We start from the raw sequence: 24,669 nt of genomic DNA on the forward strand, positions 1-24,669 counted from the left end.
CATTTCTTTGCCAGAAAATACCTTCCAGTCAACAGGTAGGAGCTACAATAACTTTTTGGCAGGAGGAATAATGGACAGATGGCCTTTTAGAGGTATATTCACTGCTGTATTGGTCTGATTGGGCTATAATGTTTGAAATATACCCTCAAGAATTAAACAATTTCATTGATCAATATCATCCATCTGGACGTGCTTAATAAAAAACACTTTAATGAATCCCTTGGGTCAAAATAATTAAAAATGTGTTAATTTGTCTCTGTATGTTGTTTACTTCAAGAGTTATGGTATTTTCTATTATCTCTATCTTATGGTTCGGTTGGGGATAGGTGTAAGAAAGGGTTAAAAATAAATCCCATGGGCCATTAGTTTTTTGATTGAATACTTTATTTAGAATGACATGGTAAAAGTACATGGAAGTACAATTCACAATACAAGGTCCTCAAAACTGGATCGCTCATAAAAGCACTTATTTAAGGCTTATTTAAAATGAGATTCCTCATTCCTGTGCACTCAAATCATGATGACATTTAAGAAGACATAGACATACAAATATACACTATTATGAAGAACGTCATACAATCAGCTTACAGGTTACTGGTATGAAAAACAAGAAATATGTATAAATAGACAGTTTAGGAGGAGGGGAGGGGAGGGGGGGGGGTAGATTAAGACTTTGACAGTTTGGAATTGCAGCCTCCTGAAGGTGATTCTTTAGGGCAGTTTTGAAAGTAAGTGAGTAGAGTTTTACACTCCTTTACTCCTTTGGTTAGGGCATTCCACATTTTTGTTGTATAGCATGAGAAAGAGTTCATTCCCTTGTTTGTGCCAAATCTGGGTTGAACATGATCAGTGGAGCTGCCTCTGGTGTTAGATCGTGGACTTCATTTACGTTTTGGAAGTATTTTGACAAATACAGGGGGATCCCAATGTCGAATCTTGTAGACCAGGCCCATAGCAAGTTGCTGTACTCTGTCCTCAACCCTGAGCCATCCAACCCTAGCAAAGTGAGCAGGGGTTAGATGGGTTGTATGATTGAGGCCAAGAAGTAGCCTTACCAGTTTGTTTTATATATATATAATATATATAATATATATATATAATATAATATATAATTTTAGAACGAGCGACCGCTCCGTCCCCGTCCATTGAGTTCAATTTTGAGAGATTTTCAGCTATTAGCATACTTTCAATGGTGTGACGTCACGTTCTCTTTCAAAATAGCGTATATTTGCTTTTTATTGGCATTTCATGGTAACATGATGCTGGCATCATGTCTTTGGGGCTGTTTGGAGTTGGTGTACCCCCTTCAGTGGGGTCACTGGCATAGCCAATTTCAACAACTCACCTGATTGATTGATTGATTGATTGATTGAATACTTCATTTAGAAAGACATGGAAACAGTACGTGGAAGTACAATTCACAATACAAAGGTCCTCTAAACTGGATCGCTCAAAAAAGCACAATTAGGCTTATTTAAAATGAGATCCCTGCACGCACTCAAATCATGATGACATTTAAGAAGACAGACAGTGATCTGACAGACATGTGGTGTTAAACTATACTTCAAATGGCCCTAACTCTGTGAAGATTGCTCTGATCAGCGCAATGTTCTGGACTAGAAGTCCATAATGCTTAAAATGTCCAAAGGCTTTTTTTATTTTTATTGATTGAATACTTTATTAGAAGTTTGTAGAAACAAGCACATGACAATATAGTTCACTACAATACAAGGTCAGCTAATAGGATTTAAAACCCAAGAAAGCCTATGGCTTGTTTCCATTGTGGTCCTTTGTACTCATAGAGACATTAAATGACAGACAGATATACACTACTATATGCAGAACATCATAAAAACAGTTTAAAAATAAGAAAAACAAAAAATATGTACAGATGGTCACTCTCGTCTTCATAGGTCACTACCATAGGTCACTGTCGCTAAAGGAAGACTTGCCTGCAACATCTGTGCAATTAATCCGAATAAGGACACGTTGAATTAGGTTTCTTTTTCTATTTAATTTGACTGTGACTGTGGATTGACTTTGGCCAGGCAGAATTTAAGACAATACACACAATCAGCCAGAGGGTGGCGGTGTTGTATTGGATAACTTTTCCAGAGTTGGGAACAAGTTGGGAATCGATCATTACACCGAAATTAGTAACCTAGTGAATACTGTGCCAGCAGAGGTCACTGTAACCCAGTGTTTCTCTCCTCTCGTTTTTTTCGTTGTGAAAAATATACAGTATTTAAAAACAAACACCATAAGAGGTGGGATTTCATCATTATTTATCATAACATCCTTTTATATCAAATCAGTTTTACTGTCATATCAATTACATTAAATTAAATTAAATAATAAACAATAAATAAAATGCCCTTTCAGCCTTTTATTGCCTAGTCCACATGGAAAACATGTCCACCATTCCCCATAAACTACATCAGCATAATTAATACCCAACATTCTCACTATAACAACGATAAACACAATACAATAAACAGTGGTGGAAAGTAACTAAGTGCATTTACTCAAGTACTGTACTTAAGTACACTTTTGAAGTATCTTTTACTTTACTGGAGTATCCACTGCAATTATTTGAAAAGTTTAGTTTAGTTACTTTGTAGATTTTGATTATTATTACAAAACATACATTAACCACTTCAGCCCTATTTAAACTTTGGCTATTTGAAAATAACAGATCTACAAGCTCACAACATGTCGTGATGCGATGTGGAGTTTGTAGATCTGCTATTTTCATTTTTTTTAAAAAACATTTTAGATATTCATGATAACTTGTGAAACGGGACATTCTGCATAATGTCTACTTTCTACTTTTGATACCTGATACGATGATAATTTTGATACCAAAACTTTTTAGAACATTTTTAATAGGGCTGGCAAGGCTGGTGTCACTCCGCGGCTGCGGCTAGCCCCGCCCCCGGTCGGTGGGGTCGACATCTCCCTTCACTCGGAGGTTCGCTAATAGTAGCCTGCTAGTTAGTGCTCTTTCAGCAGTGTTTCGCCAAAATGGGAATGAATTGTTGTATGAAAACTGTTCCACGGCTTCTCACCATCGACAAGTTGAGAATAAAGGGGCTAAAATGGACAACGGACTAACTTTTCACCGCATTCCCAAATGGAAGCCAGCCAGGTCTCCCGACGTAACAAAGAGACGATGCATGGCTTGGTTGTCTGACAGCCCAGATGACAGAAAAATACGTGGAAGAAACACGCAAGATAGCACACCTCAGGATCCATGTAGAGAGGGTTATAGGCACCATACGCAACAAGTACCATATATTAAATGGTAGGGTACCCATCACTCTGATGCATACACCTAGCCTGGTTCCAAACAGGCTGATAATCAGGCTAGCATAAACCAGGAGTGGGCAGGACATGACAATCCTTGACAAAGTTGTCTGAGCATGCTGTGATCTGACTAACTTGTGCACCAGTGTGGTTCTGAAACTATTTGTAATAGTACCCTTCTGCATAGTAAAAGCAGATATGAGGTTATGCTCTGTAGATACATTATCTGTTCCCTTTTTATGTACATAGTAACCTGTACATGTTTTCAAATAAAATACATAGTCTTTCTACATAAAATGATTAACCGAATTCTTTCACATGGCTAAAATGCATAGGCCATTCTATCATTATGCAGTGCTTTCATTCAATGCAAATATAACCGTATCCTGATGATGATGATCAGATCACCAGTTGCCTCACTTGTTAATGATCACATTATAATATGGATGGGCAGAGACCATTTTACTCCTCTTTGAGCCTGATGAGGTTCCTTTTTTATACACATAGTAACCTGTAAATGTACCTTGTTTTCAAATAAGACACCTTCATGTGACGTTGACTTACAGTGGTTACTTTGTAGATTTTGATTATTATTACAAAACATACAGTAACCACTTCAGCCCATACATTTCGGCCATTTGAAAATAGCCGATCTACAAGCATTTTGAGCTTGTAGATCTGCTATTTTCAAATGATTATACATTTTATACATTTGAAAGTTTGTTTTTGCAGTTGGCTTTTAACATTGTTGATGTAATTCTTTGGATGTACCGCTGTGTGTACTAGCTATATAGTAGTGTACCCTGTTGGATGGGTCTGTAGACTGGTAGTGACCCAACCAACATGGTGAATCTTGGCCACGCCCCCCAAATCACTCCCCCACCCAAGCGAACTTTGCCAGCCCTATTCCGGACTTTTACTTGTAACGGGGCATTTCTACATTGCAGTATTGATACATTTACTTAAAGTAAATATTAGTGAGTACTTTTTCCACCACCATAAACAAGCTTAGTGCTTAATGAGAGTTCCAGTTTAGTAGACCTTGTATTGTGAATTTGTACTTCCATGTACTGTTATGTACTGTCATGTACTATTCTCATGTCTTACTAAATAAACTACATCAATCAATCAATCAAACCGCAAACACGACGCCAAATCTGTGTGAAACTGCCTGAAAACAGCGACCTCTGTGGTCGCAGCATTCAACAGGGTTGCCTCTCTGGTTGTAACACCGGAACTGGGAATGATGAAACAAACGACGGCGAGGAGCTGAATGAGTGGGGAAGCTGAAGCTAAACTAAACTTGGAAGGAAAGCAAGCAAGCAGCTCCGTCCGAGTCCGCAGTGAGAGCACTCCGCCGTGGGAGAGAGCCTCTGTTGTGGACTGAAGAAGAGAAGTGCTCGCCTCGCAGGGACTGAGACGCGGCTCCAGACAAGACGGTCAAACACATTGAATGGAGAGAGAGAGAGAAAAAGATAGAGAGAGGATTGTATTGTATGTACAGTCGAGTTCCTCCAACAATTGTTCCCGGAGTTTGCATTTCGCCGCACGAGCGAGCTGTAGAGTGTAGACTTTCCACGGGACTTTCTTTCAAAACTGTAAAAAACTTTCATTCGTTTTTCCACACAGTTTTAAACTCCTCCAACTCGGTAGCCGTTTTTTTTCTCGTTTAGAATCTTCTTTCTTTGTGCTTTTTCCAGAAGAACGAAGGGAACAAGAGAAGGTGAGCCTGAGAGAGTCTCCAGTCTCACCGTGAGAAAGAAGCTCCTGTACAGGTTTTTTAGAGGCTGTAATACTATCTTCATTAATACGGATCCCTGTTGTTCGCTGCGGTCTGGGTCTGGTCTGGTCTCCCACTGCTGGAGAGGAGAGACCTAAACGGGGGAGACATTTCATTTCGTTTTTCACGTTAAGGACAACCATGGAAGTATCTACGAGGACGGAACATCGGCGCAGAAGAACCGACAAGAGGATGCCATCCGTTTTCACGGTCTGCTCTGTCGGCTTGATCTGCCTCCAAGGTTGGTACTAACAAAGATCCAGTAATACTTCTTCTCCCCAATGTGACTGTGGTGTGTTGGATCAATGGTTCTTCTCAAACTTTTTGCATTTCAAAGTCTCCCCTTAACTCTTGACAGTGTACAAATGGAACCAAATGGACCCGTTAGGGTCCATTTGGTTCCATTTGTACACTGCCAAGAGTTACAGACTTGTAAGGGTCCATTTAGACCCCCCTAAATAAAGGAACCCAGAGAGTCCCTGGGATCCACTTTGAGAACCACTGGTGTAGATTTTTCCACAGTAAAGTCCAATTTAACTCTGAGAAAAAGGGACCCCTAAGTGTCTATTTGGTTACATTTGGATACTCTCTGAGTTCTAAATTGAGTGAGGGTCCATGCATGGTAACAAAGATCTAAGTATAGACTTCTCGCACTGTGTCTGTTAGATGTAGATGTTTCTAGTCTTCACATGCCTTCCAGTTCCTTCGTTACCGTGTAAAGACTAGAGGCAGAGCGTACTGTGGCCCCAGGGAGCCCATTTCTAACTATGTATATGCTCCATTGCAAAGTCAGTCAGGGTTTTGTCATAAAAAAAGAAAAGATTTTACGAGTTTTTCCCCCCAGATCACTGTCATTTTGTTTCGACCAGGAAACCTACATAAAACTTATGTTACAAAAAAGGCTAAATATCTGTAGTCTGAGCCAATTACACAGTAATTAAATGAATCATTTATCACCTCTGGGGAATGCTGTATGATAGCGGGTTTGTTGCCTCAAGGCAGCCATCTCACCCCATTGTGCGCTCTCTCAAGAGTCTACTTCTAACATGACAACACGTTGGATCTCATTATCATATTCATAACCCTCTTGTTTGCATTTTTGAACACTAGACTGTGTGCCAAAACTTGTCATGCCTGGCTCCCATTCATATGCTTGGATGGGATTGGAGAGCCATGCTGGTGGTGTAGAAATGCTGTTCAGAATACATTCAAAACATGAAAAGAAAGAAAGAGAAGATAAATTCACACCATGGCCGCCCACAAGTTTTTATTTCATAACCTTGTGCAAGAAAGCCCAGAAAAGGCTTAGTTCAGAATACTGATACTTCCCTAGCTTTATGCAAGGAGGAATGCTCTCTCTTTTACCCTGCCAAGGACTGGTGCTCATTAACTCATACTGCAGTAGTTCATCTTGTCACAACTGCACTTGGTTAACATTTTGTAATTTGTACACTTATAGAGTTACATTAAAAACGCTCAGGATTTCTTTGTGCGGGTGGATTTTTATCTGGGCAAGTAAGCAGTGGTGGAAAGTAACTAAGTACATTTACTCAAGTACTCTACTTAAGCAAAATTTTTAGGTATTTGTACTTTACTTGTGTATTTCCAATTCCCAATACTTTTACTTCTACTCCACTACATCTCAGAGGCAAATATTGTACTTTTACTCCACTACAATTATTTGAAAACTTTAGTTACTAGTTACTTTGCAGATATAAATTATGATATTATGAAACATACATTAACCACTTTAGCCCTATTTTATACATAGGCTATTTGAAAATACCAAATCTACAAGCTCACAACGCGACGTGTTGTGAGCTTGTAGATCTGCTATTTTCAAACATTTTAGTACTTTTACTTTTGGTACTTTAAGTGCATTTTTATACCAATACTTTTGTACTTTTACTTTGACTAAATTTTGAATTCCGGACTTTTACTTGTACCAGAGTACTTCTACATTGCAGACAGTATTGATACTTTACTTAAGTAAAACATTTGAGTACTTTTTCCACCACTGCTACTCCTGCTGCATTTTGATTATTCTTTCAGTGCCTGAAAACGTTCACTCGGGGGTTGAAGTATGTGTGTGTGCTGCTCGCCACCCTGTCCTCCTCCTCCCCTGCCCTCCTCGTGTGGTGCCCACTTTAGGGATGAATGTGCTCTCTGTGTGTGTAGGCAGTTTGTGGAGGAGAGGGAGGAGGGTGCTGCTGCGGGGCTTATGCCGGGAATCACTGTTTATAAGAGGGGGTGAATAGAGCTAAACCAGGTACTGTCATGGACGGGCATTTTCACAAATGTCCTCTTTTAACCTGTTCGATCCGGGAACGCGCCTGTGTCATTTTGAAGATTTCGTTGGCTATTCAAAAACAGCAGATCTACAAGCTCATAGCGCTATGAGCTTGTAGATCTGCAGACATCCGCAGACAAATACATTCATTCATTTTGAATGAATGTATTTGACATGAAAAATGTTTGCCACTGATATATTGCAACATAAGTAAAAAAAAAAAAAAAAGAACGTAGGATTTAGAAGACATTTGTAGAATCCCCAGAAGCAAAGATTTGAGTTAAAAACGTTCGCTTTGGAATTTTTTATATATATATTCATAGATTTGCTCACATTTTCACGATTTTTCAAAAGAAATAGCAGATCTACAAGCTCGTAGCGTGGTACTCGGTGCCGTGCTATGAGCTTGTATATCTGCAATTTTTTAATAGCCAAAGAAATCTAAAAATGACACACAGATGCGTTCCCGCCGGTCTTAATGGGTTAAAAGTGTTCTCCTTATAAATAACAGAGACTAAGGTCAGCGCTGGTTAGTGGTTACAACAATGCTCATACATCGTACACAGTGATTGTACATTGGTTTAGTTCCATCTAGCACTCCGCACCAAACAGTCCATGTTAGTGTGCAGCTAGCCGAACCGCAGAATCTGGGCGCCAGGATTAAATGTTTACCCAGTTCTCTTTTTTTTTCCTCCTTCTTCTTTTTTTGTAGGATAACCGCTTCTAGAATAATCACTGCAGCAGAGCCCTTTGCTTTCGGCTTCTTTATCTCGATCTTCTTTCCATTTGTTGCTGAACAGTGAAGTGCTCTCGACACGGCTCTCTCTGAGCAGATGAAAGCCACTTATGAAGCTAAACACCCATAATGTAAATGTAGCAGCCGCCCCCCTGTAGTCAATGGCATTCATTCCCTTCTCGCCTCCCTACCTCTCTCTGTTTTTCCAACCCCCCCCCCCCCTGTTTCTCAGACCTGAGATATTTATTTGAGAAGATGACTGGGTTTAGTGCTGCTGAGAGTAAGCTCAGATAGTGTTTAGATAGAAGTGTTTAGCTAACATCCTCACGCATGCGTTGGTCATTCCTGGCTTCTCTTTTGATCTCTTGTCTAACCCATGCCCTAGCTGTAGAACATCTAGGGTTGTGCTCCACACGGATGAATCAATTCTTCAAAGTTCACTAATCATTTTGTCCCTGTCTAAATAATGTATACATACTTTACGATGACCCCAGAGTTTCTCTTAGTAAGCTTTCATAAGTTGCAAGGAGTTGAAAGGGTTTTAAAAAGATTTCACTGGGTGTCACTGACTGTCTGGCCAGTCTAAACCCCTGGCTTAGTACCCTAAAACAAGCTAGCTAAAGGGCTGCTGGGAATCAAAGCCACAGCGGATATACTCTATAATAATGGAACCAGTTATGATTTGCCATTGCCATTCTTTCAACAAATACATGTGCTGTGCTGTCAACAAATTCTGTGTCTTGCCTCTGGGGCGTATGCAGGAAGCAAAGACTTAAGTGGAATCTCTCTGTAGCAGAAAGGCTGTATTTGGGAGGGTATTTTATAATGAGGTGGTTCCAGAGCCACATTTAGAGGATCCATTGGATAATTTAAAACATTTGTACTGTATCAGCAGCGTGGGGTCTGGGACTGGGTCTATACAGCCCTGCTATGTAGGATCACAGGATGTTGTGCTAGCTCGCCCACCTGCTGCCTATTTTTATGTATAAAATCCAGGCACTTGGCTTTTATTAACCCTGCCGAGCCTTCAGGCTCTTTGGCTGCATACTGGTCCTGATTCTATCAATGCAAATAAGAAGATAAAGGATGCCAACATACTCAGGAATAGATTTTTAGGACTGAAAACATATTTTATAGGAAGCATATGCAATGACACGCGTACATGCGCGTTTGCACACACACACACACACACACACACAGTTTTCTGACGCTTGCTTTGGCAATGTAAACGTATGTTTTCTTATGCCAATAAAGCTCCTTTGAATTGTGTTTTCTAGTCCTAAGGGAGTCATCAGCTATAATAGAGTGATAGTAATGGATTAGTATAAATTGATAGATTACAACACTGCATTTCTGTGAATGGTTTCTCTGATCCACAGCTAATACAAGAAGCTGCTGTAACCTAATTATTGGCAGTTTGGCTCCCATCGCTCTGGAGACATGATATGTTTTTTTGTATTGTACACTTGACAGTTTTAAGAGATATATGTGTGTGTGTGTGTGTGTGTGTGAATATAGATATGAATGTAATGTTCTGAGGATATTTTTAAGAAGTAGAAATGGCTGTTTTTTAGTACCTTTTTTTAAATAGCCAAGCTGTGTGTTAGATGTGGCAACACAACAAAACTAATTCACACTGAACAGAGAAAGCTTGGTACACAAGAGAGGACAATAAATAGATCTGGTTCTCAGGGAGGTCGTATAGCCCAGTGGTGCTTAACCTGGGGGTCGCCAGATACCTTTCTGAATGTGCAAAAAAAAAACTGAATTCTACACCAAACGTCCAAATGACACTGATAAACCAGTGTTGTTTTTTCGACATAAAGAGGAGGAATGTGGGTGGCCACTGGCTATAATGGAGCTGCGGGAAGGTGCACATTTTGATGATGATAATAATCCTTTTATCAAAACCTCAGTTTAAGGAAATGTACATTAAAACCATAACCCGTAGCACCACCAACCAACCCTTACCAAACACACGTGTTTGGTAAGTGTACACACACGCCACATCCACGCAAGTTTATGCAGTGCATGTATATTGTGGGTCAGTGAGTCGTGAAGGACGAGGGTCGTGTGACTTGGACAAGTCTATTTTGGGGGTCGCCAGCCAAAGAGGTTGAGAACCACTGGTATAACCTACACTTTGGCCACTACACACACAGCTAAAGGTTTAAAATGTGAAGTGGGACGTTTTACGTAGGACATACATTGGACTTTGTCTCATCAGACGTTCACTGAAAAAAATACCCAAAACAAACAGTTTACTTAAGTTTCAGTGCAGCTTTCTGACCGTGAAAGCCCTTAGTGAGGGAAATATGTAACAAAAAAAGGCTCAGTTGTTCACTTCCGGCAGAAAGTGTGAAAATTTGCATATGGCATGTTTGAAGTATGCCGATTTCAAATTTTGCCGGATCCAAGCACTTTTCCCATGGGATCTGGTCGTAAAATGAGAATTAAAGATGGCCGCCAACGTTTTTGGTTCAATTAGGTTTTGTATTCCAATCTTTGACACCTCATCACTTTTGAATGTGAAACAAGTTTGTTTTGATGAAATCCAAATTGTAATGCAGCAATACAGTTTCTGTAGATTAATTTAGCAGATTACTTTTTTTTATTTTATGGCAAATTTGATTGAAACCAGTGTTACTCCAAAGTGCTTCATCTGAGCCTCATGATGTTGGTGTCTCTACCTATGTTTTCAGGGGTATTCTTTCACATGAGATCATATTACTGGGTTCACACTTATTTAATATTTTTGTAGCAACAGTGAAAACTCATTCTTCAAAAATAGCATATTAGATGGTTGACAGTGCATGTAACGGACCTTCAGGAACTTCCAAATGATTCCCCAGATACCCATCGTGAATTTGTCAAGGGGAACTTTGTCATTGCACAAGTTCTCTGCTTTGGCACACGATCAGATGCATGAACAGCAGAACGCTATTGTGAAAGGTGATGGCGGAATTGTTGTAATTACTGAGAACTAGACCATACCCGGTGAAGGTTATTGCACGTCCTGTAGCGCGGTCCCCCCGCGGGTCCCCCCGCGGCACCCCCCGCGGTCACCCCTCCCCACGGGCAACCCCCCCCCCACGGGCAACCCCCCACACACCCCCCCGTCGCGGAACCCCCGGGTCCCGTCGCAAACACACACACACACACACGCAACGTTTAGCGCGAGTCGTCTCGTGCGCGCACACGCACACACAGAGCCAGCGTGTGCGCACACACACAGGCACATGCGACGCATGCGCAGTTCCGTACTGTACTGTACTGTACGGTACGGTACGGTACGGTACGGTACTGTACTGTACTGTTCTGTACTGTACTGTACTGTACTGTACGGTCTGTACTGTACTGTACTGTACTGTAATGTACTGTACTGTACTGTACTGTACTGTACTGTACTGTACTGTACGGTCTGTACTGTACTGTACTGTACTGTACTGTACTGTACTGTACGGTCTGGACTGTACTGTACGGTCTGGACTGTACTGTACTGTACTGTACTGTACTGTACTGTACTGTACTGTACTGTACTCTACTGTACTCTACTCTACTCTACTGTACTGTACTGTACGGTACTGTACTGTACTGTACGGTACTGTACGGTACTGTACTGTACTGTACGGTCTGTACTCTACTGTATTGTACTCTACTGTACTGTACTCTACCGTACTGTACGTACTGTACTGTACCGTACCGTACCGTACGTACCGTAGACGTTCCTTGCAACACCGGTGCTTGTTTCTCGCACATGATTTGGCAACACGCAAAACGAAAGCGAAACCTAACTGCAGCATGCAAACCGAAAGCGAAACCTAACTGCCAGACCACAAACCACGACCCAAGACAGACAGAGACCACAGACCACGACCCAAGACAGAGGTTACTCAAATTATAGGAAGATGAGGGGGCTCTTCGCCGGTGGTTCGTGGCTGGTCCCGAAATAGCCAGGATCCTAAATGAGTTTGAAGACCAGTTTCAGGGACGGAGGAAAACTGATGTCCGCCACCACGAGCAATCCAGAAAGCCTTTGCATCAGATCTCAATAATGCAATCAGTACGTTCGAAAAGCTGGGGAATCGATTCTCAGAAGACAGTAACGACTTGTATGTGCTTGACACCAAAGTCATCATGCCTGATGAAGTGGTAGCCACAGTGCGATCTGTGGAGGACATTGGCAAAACACAATTTGATGGATTTGTAGAGAAGCGAATCAAGGATCCTTCTATCAATTTCTATGATAACATTGCAAAGAACAATCTACCTCTGGGGGTACTCTGAAGAAAGTGAACGAGGCACGCAAGCAGCTATTTGCTCATGGAAATCGCAAAGGAGGCACTTCGTCAACATGTGAAGAGAGCAGTATTTCAAGCTGGTCACATCTGGGGACAGTCCCAAATTGCCAACCCAGAGATTCCTTCACCTGTAGATTGGGGATGGGTGAAAAGTTAGGACGATGGCTGGTGTCCATTTTGGACGGTGATGGCAGAGGTGGCGTCAAAAGGGTGTCGAGAGCTGATCAAATGCATGTGTAAAAAACGGTGTGCTGGAAAATGCAAATGTTTTGCGGCTAATCTACCATGCACAGAACTGTGTTTCTGTTCAGGACAATGCTTCCAAGAAGAACAGAGTAGGACAGATTAAATAAACAAGTTAATGAGAAATAAATGTATTGTCCCACAAGTGGAAAAGCTCTACGTCCTCCCGGTGGAGGCTCCTCACTGGCAGGTGAGTCAGTAGAATACAACAGCAGTGACAACACACTGTGTGGGGGGAGGAATCAATTGGCATAATGATATATATAACAATTCGATAAAAGGGTGTACCAAACTTTTCTCAGTTGATTCTTATGTGTTTTTTCCCGTAGAATCCATTTCTGCCATGTACATTTTTGTATTGTGCATAATTAATTAGATAATTAGCATATTTGCAGCAAATATGCTAATTATCTAATTAATAAGTCAGACGCTTTGGTCTGACTTCTTGGATCCGGCAATTTTTGAATTCAGCGCCCAAAAATACCCCTAGGTGCAAAATTTCACACTTTCTGCCGGAAGTGAACAACTTTTTCACATATTTCTCCCACTACCTCTTCTTCATCCAGGTGGTATGTGGGGTTGCCACTCACTCCATCACAGAGGAGCCAAAGTTACTTCTAAGTTCTGGCCTCATTTCTTTTTTTTTCTCCTCCAGAGGGGAGGGTCCTCTCTCCTTCACTCGGGGGTTGGAGTCATGGTGTCCAGTTGCAGCCTGGCCAGGGGCCCTCTTCATTACTTCTCCTTCTTTCTCCTCCCCCTCTCCTTTCCTTTCCTCTCCTCACCATCATTATCTTGAGTTGACCAAGAAATAAAACAAACCAAAAAACCCCAAAAGACAAAGCAGTGAGTTTCTATGATGTGTGTTGATTGGAGTCATTTTGAAGTTAGGAATTGCATGCTTGCCAAAAACAACGGAGACAGTTTGTCCTCGGCCTGAGGGGAAGGATTAGAGAGAGAGAGAGAGAGAGAGAGAGATTGGGGGGGTACAGAGAAGGATAAGGCGGGGGGAGAGAGAAGGCACTTTAGATCGGAGCACAGAATCAAAGCCTACTATGTACTTTTCAGTTTGCAGAAGCTGTGCTTTGCTCAGACGATGTTTAACTCGGGTTTCTCTTGCTGCATGGACATCCGTTATGTACCCAGGCCAGGACAGCGATGGGATACTGGCACCTTTTGCATGCAGCTTTAGTTGGAAAGGGAAATGCCTGTGCTTAATGGCCATAATTAATGATGTGATGTGTGCAGGAAGGTGGTATCTCCTCGCTTGAGTACTGCAACAGGGAAACATTTCTGCATAATGGCCTCTTTGGCCATAATCGCTTCTTCATTATTGATAAAGGCAAACCCAAAAGAGAACGTGCAGCTAATGCTAATGCTACTCTCTTTAAATGATGATTGTTGTACCGAATAGTACTTCATGTACTTAAGACTATGTGTGTGCATGTGAGCACATGTGTATGTGTTTGCTCATGTGTCTCAGCTGGCTCTGTGGTTGCAATTGGATGAGGGCCTAGAAATGTCTCTCTCTCTCTTTCGTTTCACCCCTCTTTCTCTTGTCAGTCTATTTTTATCCATCTCTTCTTGCCCCTGGTGGTTGACAACTCTTTGTTGAAGGTCATGAGTACTGACTTGGTGTGACTAAACGGATGAATTCCCATGGGGCCGTGTGTGCCTGCCTATCACTGTCTCCAGTCTATTGACCCCATCTCATCACCACACACACCTCGTTCCACAGAAGTTTAGGGGGAGCGTTAATGAACAGAAAAGCAGTGTTTGTCGTTCTTTTAAATTGAATATCCAGGGCATGAAACTAAGCTCGCCCACTCGCCCAAGACGAGAGTAGGCGAATCAACAAAAGGTTAAACTAGCACGGTTGGTGATTAAATAAATTCTGATAAATCACATCCATATGGAACATTTACATTTAGCCTAGATAGTTATGGTTGCTTAGAAGTATATTGTTGACACTTTAGAGCCTTTTACTTAAAGGGGAAATCCACCCATTTTCAATATTTAACTATGTCATTAATATAGCATAAAGGAGTTGTGTGGAAATAAGAAAAAATTAAAAAAAAAATTAACATTGCAAAAAAATGTAACATTGCAAAAAAATTAACATTGCAAATTACACTGTGATGACTCATCATGGTGTAATTTGCAATGTTAATTTTTTTGCAATGTTACATTTTTTTGCAATGTTAATTTTTTTTTTAATTTTTTCTTATTTCCACACAACTCCTTTATGCTATATTAATGACATAGTTAAATATTGAAAATGGGTGGATTTCCCCTTTAACCCATTAAGACCTGGAACTGTGTCATTTTTAGATTTGAGCTAAAAAGCATTATTTTACACTTAGGCTATTCAAAAATAGCAGATATACAAGCTCATAGCGCGGCACCGAGTGCCGCGCTACGAGCTTGTAGATCTGCTATTTTTGAAAAAACGTGAAAATGTGTGCAAATCTTTGAATATATATATATTTTTAAAGCGAACATTTTGAACTCAAATCGTTGCTTCTGGGGGTCCCTGGAACAAAATATTTTGATGGGGGTCCGTGGCCAAATACATATCATTTTGGGGGTCCTTGACATGAAAAAGATTGAACACCACTGATATAGAAACATTCGTTTTTCAGAATACTGTTGAGATTTAGGAGACATGTAGAATCGGCTTCAGGTCTCAATGGGTTAAGTAAAATATGTGAGTACTTCTTCCACCATTGGTTGAGAGACATGTATAATGTACACAAAATTACAACGCAATGAGAATTACAGACAGATGGTACACAAGAACACAAGTAATATGAACACCTCCCCACATACACAAGGACTCACAAGTGTGCAATGCATCACATTCACAGTCACAACACACACGCGGCGACCATTGTGAGTGAATGAATATTTCATTATTATCGGTACTGGGGAGCTAGTAGTAATTTGTCGGGGCTAGTAGAAATGTCACCCAGGCAGCCGGTGGGCTTCTGCCCAGAATGCTTAGATTTGAGACTGCGTATCAGCTTATAAGACTCATGTCAGCTCATGAGCAATCGTTTTACATTATTGTTTTGTTAGAAGGTCAAATTTATATCATTATGACTGCACATTTACATTCACTGTGCATCACAGACAAATCTGTATTTAGCTGGGCATATCCAACATTTGATACCATAAAAGTGGATACACCAGTGGCAGTTTTGAAAAGATTGTTTATAATTATGTTACAAGATTATTTTGGGTCAAAAGTAGTGTTTCTCCTGGGCTAAGCTTTCTTCGTTCTACTGTTGAAATGGTAAAATGTTTTCTTTATTGCGTCTTGGGTCTTAAAAGCATTGAATTTAGGGATGTAATAGACAGTACGTAACTAGTATACCTGCAGTGGTTGGAGGTGGAGGTGGTCTCCTACTCTTCCATTGAGAAATGTAGACCCTGGTGTCAGGTAGGACACCTACTGGCTAACAAGTAGTACTGCCTGATGCTCATATGTGCAATATCTATCTACCCTGGCTGGACATCTATCTCAGGCAAGATATCTCTCTTGCCTGAGTGGTAGATGTTCTCCCACACGGTTCGAATCCCAGGCAGGTACGACATAAAACTTAAGGATCGCAGCTTTAATCATTTCACCCCTTAAAGACATACACTTAATCTCACCGTCCCTCAAAGAGGGAATTTTGACTAGAAAAGGAAAAAAAACGTACTATAGCTTGCTACTGGAGATGGTATTTCATACATGTAACTCATTCGTAGGGGAAGATGTCATTAAGCTATTTGCAGCTATACGTTTGCCTGGTATAAATTATAATGAATGCTTAAGAAGTGGCTTGCTGTAGATGTCTGTGTTAACTTGACACGCTGCTCTAATAACGTGAAGAGCCTTTCATCAGGATCCACCACTGCTCAACATTCCCTGACCTTTCCTTAACCTCAACCCTAAAATAAATGCCGCTGCCAGACTCCCTTATTTCCTTGTAGAGATTACACGGGGCTTCATGTGCACTTAAAAAACACAAGAAAGAAAGATGAATACAGATGTTTATTACCGGCTTGACACCACCCGAGATCACACTTCCAACCAACTGTAAATCTACATGACAAGCTTCTCTCTTCCCCTCCAGCCCAGGTGTGAGGCCAGAGAGAGGAGAACCGAAATGAAACCCTGTGTTTTGTTCCCACGTCCGTGCCAAGGCATGTGTGGTGCCTCGGTGCTGCATTCAAAATGTGTCTGATTAAAACGTGCAGGAATGCCTAATTTGGCCCCGGCCTGTGTGAAAGGGTAGGAGAGGGGGGGGGGGGGGAGGAGAGAGGCGTCTGGCATGCCATTGCATAATCCCGGGAGTCATTAACTCTTTGTGTCCCGATGCTGAATGAACTCATAGCAAGGGCCACAGGCAGACTGATGTGAGGCAATGCTCTCAACGCCCCCCCCCCCCCCCCCCTCCCCAAAGTAACCACACCATTGGATCTAACCAGGCTGAAAGGATGAATTGGATGGGCTGTGAACTATCTTTGATCCCCAGATGAATAGGCGATGGCCCGTCTACATGTTAAACCGAGGTGGACGCGGCGTATAGCAGTGTTTTTGTTGTACCTCCAGTGTGTTTGTATTTCCTCTTGTCGTGATTTACTGTATCGTCCAGTCTAATTTGTCAGCCTTGTGTTTTTAGATGTCTGCGGTGTCTGGCAGGCGGCGCTCCAGACTGGGTTGTAGTGAACTGTTGTCAGCTGTAGGAGGCTGGAGCACGGCTCCTAGGCCACAGTGCAGTATTGTCCCCATGGCAGCCTGCATGTGTGTGTACTCATGTACTATATCCTGAGTATAGGTCACTGCCGTCAGGTAGGAGGTACGGGGCTCCATGCGTGGAGCTATAATAAGTACTCTTTTGTCCCTCTGTCAATGACATTGGGGCAGTGACGCAGTGGCTCAGGGGTAGAGTGGTCGGTAGAGCGGCCGGATGGGAACCGCGAGGTTCCCAGTTTGATCCCGGGCTCCCCCAGAGTTGCTGTCGAAGTGTCCTTGAGCAAGACGCTGAACCCCTAATTGCTGCCGATGAGCAGGTTGGTGCCTTGCAAGGTTTCCTCCACCATCGGTATGTGTGTGTGAATGGGTGAATGTAATGCACAATCTATGTATAGCGCTTTAGATAAAAGCGCTATATAAATGCACCACTTACCATACACTCCTCAAGGGAGGGCAGCCCGCAGGGCAGAAGGTTTTGAGGTGGTGCTAAGGTGTTGCTCTTGTCGCACTATATGCTGGTTGGGATGTTTTATTTATTATGCTGGAGGGTGATGTAGAGGCCTAATGGGTTGTACGTGTCACTGTGTGGTATTGTGTATGTAGGCTGCTGGTCCGTGTGTCCAAGACAAATTTGTCCCAAGGGAGACAACAAACCTCGAACCTTGTGTGTGTATATAAGTGCTAAGCTTGTACTCTACTCTCCACCAAAGCCTTGGATCTGAGAAATGGCTCCATAGGAATAGGATGGAGTCACATCATACATGATTCATGCATGTGTGATTCAAACTGGTGGCTCTGTCAGCTCTTCTTGGCACAGAGATCATGTGAATGTTTTAGCACTTCCTGGTCCTTCTGAATCCATGCTCATACATATTGGATGTGGACCAAGCCCCACAGTACCTCTAGTGTTCCAACAGGCTGTGGCAAAGCATGGTTGTAAATATTTCTGCATCTCTTCTCAAACTGTTTTTTCAGAAGGTGTATTTTTTTAGCTGGGCCTTTTTAAGAAACGTTGGGAAGAGCAGAGCACGGATCTGTCAACAAAAATGTTGACATAATATTGTGATTGACGACGTGATGACATGAGAGTGCCTGCCTATTACCTTGGCTCTTCTCTATGTTGGGATCCTTTCCAGATCTGGAAAGTAAAAGTTCAAAACACAACCCATGCCACAACCACACTGATACCTCTGTTGACTCTGTCTTGATAGATCTCATTACCGAACGCATTATGAAAACTATTTCTAAGGGGGCACTGGGACAGTGTACTGTTTGTATTTTTCCTTTCTTCCTATTTTGTGGAAGCTAGATGAATGGAATGAGAGGCACGCAGAGAGCAGGTGACTGCTTGGGGAAGTTTACCTCCAGTAATATAAAAGAAAAGTCATTCAGCTTGCCGGCTTCAAACACACCAAGAATAGATTTGAAAACTTCCCCTGCCTCTCTTACTGCTCTTGCTTTCTGTACTGTAGTTACCGTTTCTCAAGTTGAGAGAGAACTTTGTTTTCCAGCTCCAGCATACCTGTGGAACTGTTTCATCTGCCAGCACACATTGGGCACATAGGGCAGCCTGCTGTCTATACGGCTAGTCGCCTGTCGTGTAATTGCCCTCCTAACAGTGGGACTGATTGTTCCATGGATTTATTTATTGGCTCAACAATCACCTCTGCTGCCCTGAGGTCTGCGGAGCGGCCATGTTTAATGATTATACGTCATCCCTGCAACCCCCCCCAAACACTCATGTCCGACATTGGCTTGCCTTGCGCTAGTGGGTAGTAATTACTACAGCAGAGAAAGGGTGCTCTGCTCATTACATTGGGGCAATTCATTCCTTTCCGCACTTTTGCTAATGTTAACAGGACATTAGTCCTTGTGCTATTGCACTTCTACTTTGCACTCAGTCCTCTCGTTCCCCTTCTCCCTGTGAGCCTGTGCTCCGTTATAAGCCCAACACCAGGGTTTAACGTGATTTGTTCTGACTTGAGGGACGGCGTGGTGGAGTTTAAATAATTGAAGTTTGCTGCGTGAGGGGGTTTCGTTCAAACACCATCTCGTTAAGTGATTTTTTCCCCCTCCCCTTTTCCCTGATGGAATGTGAGCTGACGTGACCCCTCGCTCCTGCTGTATTTGAGTTCCGCTGCCTGTGCCTGCTTTGGGGGAACTTGTCTCTCATTCCCTGCACCCCACAGTCGGCCTCACAACATAAGCTATAGGCTCTACTCTCCGGTAGTGATGATTGCCTCTGCCAGGTGCTCTGGCGGGGGGGTCGTCAAAGGTCAGCATTGTCTGCGTAAACCTGCTTCCTGTTTGTCTTCTGCCATTCCCCTAGCCTTCCAATACTAGCCTGCTGGTGAATACATGGGCATCCCTGAGGACACACGGATACGTCCAGTACAATAGATTTCTCTGTGCAGGTGCAGCTAGCTGTTGTAGCGGATGGTGTTTATGAGGGAGCACGCCGTGACACAACATCGTTTCCTGGCCTTATCTGCTGAAGTGATGACCGACGGCCATGCCAGCACGTCAGTGTTGTTATGTCTGAAAGACAATGCGCCTCCCCGGCCCCGCGCTACACCTCCTGTGCCCCCCATAGCGGAGGAAGTGGATGTTTTGTTGGAACCATTTCCTACCGCCTACCGTTACGTCAACGTGGAAGAGTAGCTCCACAGCCTGTCCACTAATCCAAGCGCCTGCCCCCACCACACACACACACACACACACACACACACCCCCACACACACACACACACACACACACATAACGCCCCCAGACAGAGAGGCTATGGTATGGCTGTACGACCCGGGAGGTCTTTCTTCGGCCCTGAACTGTGTGGTCGTAGACCCAGGGACTTGTGTGTGTGTGTGTGTGTGAGTGAGTGAGTGTGCGTGTGGTCTGAGCACAACTGCTGTGGTCTCCCTTGGGGCTCTGTCTGGGCTACAGCCATCATGGAAGCGGCATGCCCGTGGCTGTTAGGCTGTTGACTTCCTGTACAGCAGATGTATGCTCCGTCCTGTCACACCACTCTGGAACACACAGGGCTTTCACCATCACTCCTGGAATTTAGAAAATATGTAAACACAGGCCGACGCCATTTGGGAAAGCGTGCGCATGACGTGCACGCGCCACACACACACACACACACACACACACATACACACATACACACACGTGTGTGTGTGCATCCAAACAGGCATGTTTACGTGACACATGGAACCATAGGTTCTTGTCGTGGAGTGCGTCTCCACTCCTGACAGTGACGATGCGAGGGCAGACAGCGAGGCGGCTGTGGAATGGCGTGTTGTGCTTGTGCAGAGAAGTGGGTCAGCGTGGCACTCTGGAGTGTATGCCTGGAAAAACAAGAAAATAACCGATTTCCAAACAAAAGATGTATGACAAAGAATAGATTGGACTTCATTCATTATTTTTATTCATCCCTCTCCTTTCTGTCTCTCTCCCTCTCTATATCTCTATGCCTCTCTCTCTCTCTTTATCTGTCCCTCTCTCTCTTCGTCACGCATGACTAGCACTGTCTCATCTTGGTTGGTATGCTCTGCTCAAGTGAGCTCATGGCTGCATGAGAATAATGCAAAGCCCCCTGCTAGAAAAAAAAATGTAGTTTCTCTGCACTCCCTGGACCATAGTAGTCATTTCCCCATCTTTTGTATATTGGCCCACCTGGGCCAAAAGTAGAGGTGAATAATTTCAGGAAAGGGCCTGTATCCTTAAAAAGGGGCCTGTATCCTTAATGAAACAAAGGCTTCTTCTACTTCACTCTGAAATGTATCAAGAGTTCAGCTAAAATAATCATCTATTCTGTCTCTCTCTAAAATCCTAACTGAAGACTGTACAAAATGGAACCAAATAAACCCTTTATGGGTACATTTGGTTCCATTTGTACACTCTTCAGTGTTAAATGAACACAGGGTGATTTGACTGTTTTGCTTCCTTTCTCTCTCTCTCGGGGTGTATAAACAAGACCATTACTCTGTAATGGAGCTGCGTGCTGTACCTCTGCCTGTTGCGTTTTTGTGCGGTGACTTCACCGGGGCTCTTTCATCTCATGTGTGGATGGTTTCCAGGCAGACATCTTACTCTGCTTTGTGTGGGCCCTCTTGTTTCGTCGTTGCAGGGAGGGCAGAGTAGCAAGAAAAAGGGAGGCAGTGAAAACGTACACCCCTGCCTTCCCTGCAACCTCGCGTCCATCTTAAAATGAGGTCAGATGACACATGAGCCCTGGGTGCATCTCTCTCTCCTTTTCTCGTACTCTCTCTCTCTCTCTCGCTTTCTCTCTCATTCATTCATTCCTTCCTCTCGTGCCTTCAAAGGAGACTACCCTGTGACTCAGAGGCAGAAAGCGGGTTTACACTTTGATGTAAATGGGCCGAGAACCATTGCAATCAGCTCTGGAGAAGGTTTGTTTTCATACAGCACGTGCCTTGAGTGACAAATGCAAATCTTTCCTGACCAGATCGTTGCGGGTCCCCTTTTAAAACCTTGAGTTAACCACTTAAGCCCTATATACTTCATTGACCGGTATCCGTCAGGGGTCTATCCATGGCCTCCTACTTTTTTCCCACTAAAACCAAATCTCAACGAAAATATCATCTGCGATCTACAAGTTCACAACACATCACGTTGCCATGTGTTGTGAGCTTGTGTATATGCTATTTTTTCCATATGTTCGCCTATGTATGCAGAATGTTCGCATCTTTTTACAGAATAAGGAAGCTAGGGTTCGAGTTTGATGTGTTTATTATGGAATCATCGAGGTGATCCGTTTGGCTTGTTTGCTATGGACATTGTCATTAAAATGCCATCTGTTTTTGGCTACAGCTCTTGTGGCACTTTTACTATTTAAGTATTTATGTGATGTAGTCTGAAAAGCCTTTTAATTTGATTCCAATAAATGTTTCAGAACTTGATGGTTGCCACACCGTGATGAAAGCAGTGGTCATCTTTGCATCTCATAGGGTGTGGATGTGCACGCCTTTCCTTTCTTTTCATCTTTGCATCGCGGCCATAGACGCACAGCCTTCAGATTAACAACCAACTGTGCAGAAATTGATAACGCCTCACACACAGATAGAGGCCAGTCATGAATTAAACAAGCCCTGCTATTCATAGACACACAAATGTTTCTCATCTAGAGTCAATGTCCTACAGCTTTCTATTTCCCCCTCCCCTCCAACTCTTTGTTTGATCTTTTCTGGCACTGTAACTCTTTTCTAAAAAGTTTGTGGCTGTTCAAAAGGCATTAAACATGAGCATGTTCCCAGCGGAGGAAAATGGTAAGAGACCTTCGCAGAAATACGCTGAGCGTGGCAGTGTGTTAAAGCCAAACAACGGGCTCAGAGCCTCGAGGAGCTGTTGGCCCCTTGCACTCTTGTTTCCTTCAGTAAACACGCATGCACGCTCTTGCACACGCACACTCATGCACACGCACACACATACTCTCTCCATCTCTCATGCACGTACGCAGCCACGTGTCTATAAATGCTTTCTTTCATCGTTGCCATTTGGGGTTCGCAAAAACATTTTTAAAATTGGTTCATTTCCCAAAGCCGTGACTTGGCACCTTACCTTGTATAACATGTTCAGTGTGCTATAAATGCTGAAAGAGGGAAGAAAAGACCCATTCTTGTTGCTAGGAATTGTTGTTTTAAGACCAAGGGAGTCTACATTTGACTTACTGTGGAAAATGATGAAGCGCCCATGACAAATTTGGTTATTTATTAAAATAACCCCCAATATTTATGTCTATAGTATGATCAGCGTGTGAAAATAAGAGTTTTTCATGCGTTTCCTTTTGTTCATTTGTCGGTTGCTTTTATTTTTTATTTATTTCAGTCACTGTAATGTCCAATAATACCTTCTATTGATCTGGACATTTAGAATATTATGAAATGCTCAAAGGCAAGTGATGGAGATAGTAAGTTAAACATTGAAACCCAGCTTCTGAACCTTTAAGCCATTCCAACCGAGTTAAGAAGGTTCAGGATATATGTTCCCCACAGAAACACGAGAACCCCGCAATTGACCAGTCAAAAACTTGTTACAATCATGAATTTACGTCTCCCAAGTCGGAGACGAGCTGCCTCATCTTTTTCATGTAGCAGCTGGAGAGCAGTAAGAACGGAGGGGTGGTTTCTTCGGGCTGCGGACAGTATTTCAAAGTTTCTTTTATAGTGGTTTCCTGTCCCGTAGAGTAGACCGTACTGTACACTGGACTCTTGGTGAGTTGAATTACTGCAGAAGTTTCCAGCTTTCAAAATATGGGTTTTTCTAAGGCTTAGGTCTATGCCGTAATGTAGGCTTTCCTTTGGAGTGGGTGAACCAGTGAGCTGGTCAGAAGGACATGGAAGTCCACAAGGGAGGTTAGGGGGTCAGCGAGAACCTTAGGTCAGCCCCCAGAAGCCTGCTCATGTTTCAAACCAGATGGCCTCTAACAAGCGTTAGCCTTTCAGTACAAAGTGAGAAAGAGAGAGAGATGTTTTGAGACACTGCAGGCTCAAGTTTGAGCTGAGCTCCCATGTGGAACTGGGGAAAAAAGTGGATGTTTCAAAGCCTGATGAAGGATTATAGTCATTAACGCACAAAGGATTCATTTGTCCCATTTTATGCTCTGGCTCTGCAAACGATCACCTAAAAGGTTCCATCTTGGGCACCTAGATTGATTGATTTGATTGGTAGTAGAACGGTGATAGTTTGATGATAGTTTGGGGACGTGACAGAATTATGAAGATATTCCAGATGTTAAATATGGAGCCAGCCCACTGTCCTTGCAAATGGCTGTTGAGTAAGGCATTGAACTCAAAATGTGTTCCTGTGGTGTGCCATGGTGGGCGATTAGTCATTTAACCCCTCACCTTCCTCCAGGAAATTAACACTGAAACAAACACAAATGTCAGTCGCACAAAAACATGTCAGATGAAATATTCTACTTGATCCCTTTGCATCTCAGTGTGTGTGTGTGTGTGTGTCTCTTTCTCTCTGTGGTGCTGGCACACACCACCGTGGTCCTGTGATCATGATCTGATTTTCTCTGTGGATCAGGTGATGTGAGAGGAGCCGCAGCCTGCTTGAGCTCTGAGGTGAATGTGTTTATATCCGGAGCCTCTCCACCGCAAGGGAGAGCCCACATCTGACACCAACCAACCTCCAGCCCGGCCTGGTAGCGGGTGGAGGCAGATCATGGGTATTTTGATGAGCTTCTCAGATGCAGCGTCGTTTCCAGGCAACAATTCTTTGACTGTGAAGACTGTGCGTGTGTAA

At 42.9% G+C, this 24,669-nt stretch overlaps 2 protein-coding genes across 2 annotated transcripts in view; both read left to right on the plus strand.

The window, feature by feature from the left end:
- The window catches only part of fbln7 (fibulin 7), a 156,552-nt gene that overhangs the window by 53,985 nt on the left and 77,898 nt on the right, over positions 1-24,669 (plus strand). The gene's annotated exons all lie outside the window — the stretch shown is intronic.
- ptk7b (protein tyrosine kinase 7b) overlaps positions 4,581-24,669 on the plus strand; it is a 121,982-nt gene continuing 101,893 nt past the window's right edge. The window contains exon 1 of the mRNA XM_080448643.1: positions 4,581-5,327. Coding sequence (XP_080304769.1) covers positions 5,228-5,327 — 100 coding nt within the window. The 5' untranslated portion in view covers positions 4,581-5,227. The remainder of the gene's footprint in view (positions 5,328-24,669) is intronic.

Source organism: Gymnoscopelus braueri (genome assembly GCF_963280865.1).
Source record: "Gymnoscopelus braueri genome assembly, chromosome: 14".
In the NCBI taxonomy this organism is placed as follows: Eukaryota; Metazoa; Chordata; class Actinopteri; order Myctophiformes; family Myctophidae; genus Gymnoscopelus; species Gymnoscopelus braueri.